At 40.2% G+C, this 6,611-nt stretch overlaps 1 protein-coding gene across 1 annotated transcript; it reads right to left on the bottom strand.

Annotated features, from left to right (window-relative positions):
• Nucleotides 1–2,084: 2,084 nt before the first annotated feature.
• On the bottom strand, nt 2,085–5,152 carry LOC115128999 (C-type lectin domain family 6 member A-like). The gene is made up of 6 exons (XM_029659139.2): nt 4,896–5,152; nt 4,624–4,716; nt 4,244–4,408; nt 3,581–3,732; nt 3,004–3,122; nt 2,085–2,557 (listed from the first exon to the last, which is right to left on the bottom strand). The coding sequence occupies exons 1-6, from the start codon at nt 5,083–5,085 to the stop codon at nt 2,395–2,397; spliced, it is 882 nt and encodes a 293-aa protein (XP_029514999.1). The 5' UTR covers nt 5,086–5,152; the 3' UTR covers nt 2,085–2,394.
• Nucleotides 5,153–6,611: the final 1,459 nt, after the last annotated feature.

Raw genomic sequence — 6,611 nt, 5'->3', positions numbered from 1 at the left:
TATTGTTTGTACAGATGAACATGGTACCTTCAGGCATTTGGAAATTGCTCCCAAGGATGAACCAGACTTATGGAGGTCTGAAAAAATATTCTGAGGTCTTGGCTGATTTCTTTTGATTTTCCCATGATGTCAAGCAAAGAGGCACTGAGTTTGAAGGTAGGCCTTGAAATACATCCACAGCTACACCTCCAATTGACTCAAATTATGTTAATTAGCCTATCAGAAGCTTGGAATTTTCCAAGCTGTTTAAGGGCACAGTCAACTTAGTGTATGTAAACTTCTGACCCACTGGAATCATAGGGATGCTGACTCTGGAAATTCAGTGTGTTGCTACAGCTCATGGAAAAACAGCATTTAGTTTCTATGCACCCCATGTATGGAACGATCTTCAGAGTTCTCTTTTAAGCTAGACACGTTGGTGCCTCTCAGGCAGTTCAAAATGTTGATCGAAGATATTTTTGAAGAATGTGATTGTTTTTCTTGAGTGTGTCTGTAGTTTAGTGTTTTTGTAGTCTCTTGTATTTTATATTGATATCTTGTAAAATGTGTGAAATTGTCAAATACAGAGCTCCATGGTGAAAGATACCTTGGTCTCAATCAGACTCCCTGTTGAAATAAAGGTTAAATGAAATAATATCAAAATGATAGTTTTCGACATGTAACTATGTTTCGCGGCTATAGGCCTACAGTGTTTGTTTATAATTCCATTGTTACAAACAATGGAGTAAAAAAACAAACTTATATTTTGGCTTCTGATGGGGTAATCGAGCTCATAAGGCATTCATTCATAAGTTACAATGCCACCAGAAAGTATTCACACCCCTTGTCTTATTGAAAACGATGTTGTGTTACAGCCTGAATTCAAAATGTATTCAACAGATTTGTTTTCTCACCCAACACCCCATAATGACAAAGTGATTATATTTTTTGAAATGTTTGCACAGAAATAAACATTCACATAAGTAGTGACACCCTTGAGTCAATACATGTTAGAATGACATTTGGCAGCAATTACAGCTTTGAGTCTTTCTGGGAAAGTCTCTACCTGGATTGTAAAATATGTGCACATTGTTCTTTAAATAATTATTCAAGCTCTGTCAAATTGGTTTTTGATTATTACTAGACAACAGACTTAAGTCAAATCTGTAACTCGGCAACTCTTTTCTTGATAAGCAACTGCTGAAAGGTGAATTCATCTCCCAGTGTCTGGTCGAAAGCAGACTGAACTAGGTTTTCCTCTAGGATGCTTAGCTTCATTACGTTTATTTATCCTGAAAAACACCCCAGTCCTTAACAATTACAAGCATACCCATAACATGATGCAGCCACCACTATCCTTGAAAATAAGGATTTGCCCCAAACATAACACTTTGTATTCAGGACAAAACGTTAATTGCTTTGCCACATTTCTTGCAGTATTACTTTAGTGCCTTGCTGCAAACAGGATGCATGTTTAGAATTTTTTTTTGTTCTGTACAGGCTTAATTCTTTTCACTCTTGTCAATAAGGTTAGTATTGTGGAGTAACTACAATGTTGTTGAGCCATCCTCAGTTTTTTCCATCACAGCCACTCTGTAACTGTTCTAAAGTCACCATTGGCCTCATAGTGAAATCCCTGAGCAGTTTCCTTCCTCTCTGGCAACTGAGTTAGTATATTTGTACAAACTGGGTGTATTGATACAAAGCGTAATTAATACTTTCACCATGCTCAAAGGGATATTCATGTTTTTCATTTTTTTGCAAGGCTTTGGAAAACCTCCCTGGTCTTTGTTCTTGACTCTGTGTTTGAAATTCACTGCTCGACTGAGGGACTGAGTGCGGGGTACAGAGATGAGATACTGTAGTCATTTAAATATAGTATTATTGCACACAGAGTGAGTCCATGCAACTTATTATGTGACTTGTTAAGCACTTTTTTATCCCTTATTTAAACTTGCCATAACAAAAGGGTTGAATATGTATTGACTGAAGACATTTCCGCTTTCCATTTTTAAATCATTTGTAAGATTATTGTGTATATTCCAGTGACAAAAACATCTACACTTCAATCCATTTGAATTTCCGGCTGTAACACAACAACATTTGGAAAAAGTCAAGGGGTGTGAATACTTGGAGAATCAATGGGTTTATATTCTTAATTTAAAAGTCCAAAAATGGACGTAGGCTAGCAATTTTACAGCAACTTAATTTTCAATGTGCAAACCCCCACATCCACCAGCAAGAGAAAATGACAAATCATAGGTATTTCGTTATGTATTTCAATTGTACATACATTGCATAATTACCAATACTATACATCAAAAGACAGTTAAAAGATATTTAATGTAACTAAACGGCACAGACTCCGACTACCCTCTCCCTTCCCCTTTCTCTCCTCTCCTGAGATAGAGTCTGTCACTGCAGGGTGCCCTGGGTCCTCTCACAGATGCTCTTCAGGCTGTTCTTGCACATGGTGGCGTACCAACTGGCCCTGTGGCTGTCTCCTGGCGACAGTCGGGCACACAGTTCCCTGGTGTCCCCCTTCTCTGGCTCGTGATCCCAAAATATGTCCCAAAACCTGTAGAGGTAACACAGACACCATCAGTTTGTACTTAAAAAAAAACATTTAAAAAACGACCATATACTGTAGATACATTTGGTTACTTTGTCAAATAACCATCAATGCAGAGTAATACATCAGTAATGCATCATACATGGAATTTCATCAAATGAAATGGACATATGGCAATAAATATACTGTCTTCTTGAGCTTAACTAGGCCAATATCTCTTCAACAAGACCTCATACAGTAAGTATCCTCATATGGTACTGTGATTTGAGGTAATGTGATACAGTCTCAAGTCTCGATTCAGGACTCCACGCCAAACTATAGAATTGAGATCCAAACTCAGGTCATTTCTGAACAATATTTCTATCAATTTATGGGACTTTTTTTTTTTTTTTTGCCCAAGACTATCCTCAGAGGCAAATCATCTGTAACTTTAAGTTAAGATTCTAAGTTACCCCTTCTCCACCGGGGAGTCGTCCACCCAGTGCCAGGCCCCGCCTGGGTTACCATTCCTCAAGCCGATCCAGTAGGAGTCTCCCTGGCTCAACTCCTTGGCTCTCTTCCACAGAAAAATCTGAGAGAAATGCAACACTCAGACGGATGCCTCAAATAGACACGGCCCCACACTTTCGTATAACTCCTAAATCTATTCTTAACTTTAACTGAGAGGGTCAAATGTACTGAATTGCACAGTGAATGTCTAAACATGAATGACTGACCTTAGATGATGTTTGTGTCTGTATTAGGCCTACTGCATAAAGGAATACCACAGCTTTGAGTGACGGAGCAGCCTATTTATTGGCAATAGTTCCAGGTAATTCTCAGTAAATCTCAGTTCTCCATTTACTGCCAAAGCACAGGATTTTTGTGAAGATTTTGATTTATCATGATTTAGGTTCTCAATAATCTCTTGATTCAAATGAGATCCAAATTTGATATTACAGAATTGAGAAATAGGCTACAATGCATTCCTCCAAAGAAACCTAAATCTGTATCGATATCATTGGGTGATGGGGTTCATGGCTGTCATACCTGCTCCTCCTCACTCTTCACCATGGCAAGGTTGCCCCCTACAGATAGGCAGTGGTACTGACTGGAAATCCAATCCAGTCTGTCATGGGTGTAGAGGTAGCATCTCTCCCCAAAAGACTCCCATCCCTCTGGGCACGGCCTGCACTCACGCTCTGCGAAACAGGTGGAAGGTTACGCCAGAGGTCAGTCAATGTCATAGGGGTAAAGGTGAACAGGGGTGAAACAGGTCCCCCATGTAACAGGTTTTTACATCTCTATAGGATCACTTGTATAAATTAAATATTTCCTAAATACAATAATAGAAATACTCTTAAAACCATCAAGTGGTGATTATATATTGTGTTACAATATGATCTAATAATAGCTAAAGCAATGCTGTTATTAGGATGCCAGGCCAAAAGCCTAGGCCAAGTGTGATAGTATACCATTTGCACCACTCTTGTCAGTATCGGCCATTTTGGAATTTTAGGTTGATCCTGGTGATCCTTCATCATCTTTTGTCTGCCTGTCCATATATTAAACAGGCCGTTGGATGAGAGTATTTCCAGTAGGCCATCGTCCATGTCCCAGCTAAAAGCTCGCAGAACTATGCAAACTCAAGCAAAACTCTTCATAATTAATGCCTTCATAGCAAGAGTTTGATCAACCTGAACGTGTGCTCACCATTGGTGCTGCTATTGGTGATGGGACAGTACTGGTTGAGTGCTGGGTACTTGTGGAAGAGGAGGAGGTAGGAGTGGTTCAGGGTGTTTAGCTTCTGAGTCAGGTCTTTGAGTCTGACCTCCTGCAAGGCGGACTGGGATTGGAAGACCAAGGTGATCTGCACCACTGCATCATGAACCCCCGCGACCCCATTGCGATGGACACAAAACAGTGAAAGGGCAATGTGAGGATGAGGTTGCATCAGGAGACAATTATAATTAAATGGCCAAGTTAAGGTTAAAACCTTACGTCTTGACCTTCAATAACAATGCAAATCAGTGGACTCCTATTTCTGATCCTTGAACCTGTTCAGTTCAAAATGATGACCAAATAAAACTCACAGTAAAATGTCTGTAGGAGTGTGGCCATGGTCAGTAGAAAACAGAGGAGGGCCAGGTAATGTGATAACTGTCTGTACTGGGTGTACCACCAATCTGAGAGGGGGAATAGTTCAGCCACAGACATTAACGTCACTATAGACATATTTCACACATAAAAAAAGTACAGCATTATGTCTTTTAGACATCAAACAGGCAATAATCCAGACTTGAATTTGAGCTGAGCTTTTGTCTATGGATAAAAATGTGCTATCACTTTATGATAATGGCATCACCTCTCTCTGTTGACCACTCCGTCTTTTTAGGATGTAGCAAGCCTGGTCCAGATGTCCCATTCTCCCCTGGTCTTATGACTCCCATTCCCCCGAAGCAGTAGGACACTGCTGGAGACTGAAAATAGATCCAGCTCTGCTGAGTTCCACCTCCCAAATGAGCGTTGAGGCGGTATGTCACCCTTAGCTTCATGCAAAGTACATTTGATAGCAAACCTGTTAGGCGGGAAAAGTTTTGATGATGGTCAAACACCGTTATTCTGTTGTGATGTTTGTGGACAACTTGTAAAAACTCTACATAGCTTGTTGTAACGTGTCTGTTAAGAATATCTGTGGTTCTCCAGGGCCAGTTTCCCAAAACATCTTAAGGATCCTATGGTTCTTTAAGCTGAATTTAGCCGTAAGATGCTTTTGGGAAACCCTGGCCCCTGGTCTCTGGGTGTTGTCTCGGTCAATACAACATGGCGCCCAAAATAAAGATGTCAGCAATCAGTATGTAGGCCATAACAGAATGCAATGTCCAGCCACAAGACTTCTAATTCAAATGCCCTCCGTGCTTCGATAACTGCTATTGTTTTAAAATGCAGAGCTTATCTATACTTAGACACCTAGAGTCTTGCATTTCAAAAAAAAAAAAAAAAAAAACTCTATAATCCATAATCATATCTGTTTCAACTGACGCGGTTTAGGTGCTACGTAATGCTTTTAAACGGACCAATTTTCTAGGCTGTGCGAGACTCTTGTTTTTCCAACTGATAATCACCAGCCAGTTGAGACCGGCAGCCACAGGATTTGAATTCTTCCAACAGCACACACCCTCTGCACGCTTATCAGCTCTCGGGTTCTCGACACAAGGCAAATATCAAGGCATAGGACATCTCTGTGGGATTTGAAAGTGCTATACGAAGAAAGACAAACACACCGTACAGAGCTGAGGCTACAGCTAATATTGTGAGTTCAAATAGGCTACAGTTCATTCCTGAAAAAGATGAGGACCTTATTGCTGGCGGATATTCCAAACCTAGCCTATATTGTGCCTTGCCAAAAGTAAATGTATTTCGTGTACTTTGTTCTTCTAATCTTGTTGATTATATATGATATATGATCTTTGTTGTTGTGCTGTTTGCCTCTTTATAGCATACAAAACAAAGCTGAAACATTCTAACTTGGACAGAAAAAAAACTGAAAAAAACAGAAAGACGAACAAATAACATCTGGAGTGTTAGGATTTTGAGAACCATATCCCGGCATAATATGTCCCACTTTTATTGGTCTTTAAGCCGTCATGATGATATAGGCTTCTTGACATACAGAACACCTTCCAAAGGCAACTCACACCCTCTTGTGGCCAACAAGGTGGACTCCGATTGGTCATCATGTCTCTGCTTCCTTTGTATTTAGGCCTCCCATCCTTGACCTGTTTGGTGTTCACAGATCTGTAAAGGGACTGGATATGTGTAAGCAATATAGCAGTAGCTGCCCTTCCCAGCATGCTCTGTGTTTGGAAATCTTACCTTGACAGGGCTGGTGTGGGCGCAAGATTTTGCTCCATCAAAGCAGTAACACATCTGATTCTACTTAATCACAGTTTTAACAAATATTAACAGTCTTTATTCAGTGCTTCAATTAGAAGTGTTACTGCTTGACTGGAGCAAAAGCTTGGATCAGCACCAGCCTTTGCAGGGTAAGACTGACCAGCAATGAAAGAAATGACATGAA

Source organism: Oncorhynchus nerka, linkage group LG4 (genome assembly GCF_034236695.1).
Source record: "Oncorhynchus nerka isolate Pitt River linkage group LG4, Oner_Uvic_2.0, whole genome shotgun sequence".
Lineage (NCBI taxonomy): Eukaryota > Metazoa > Chordata > Actinopteri > Salmoniformes > Salmonidae > Oncorhynchus > Oncorhynchus nerka.
This window is presented reverse-complemented; position numbering and strand designations above follow the sequence as displayed.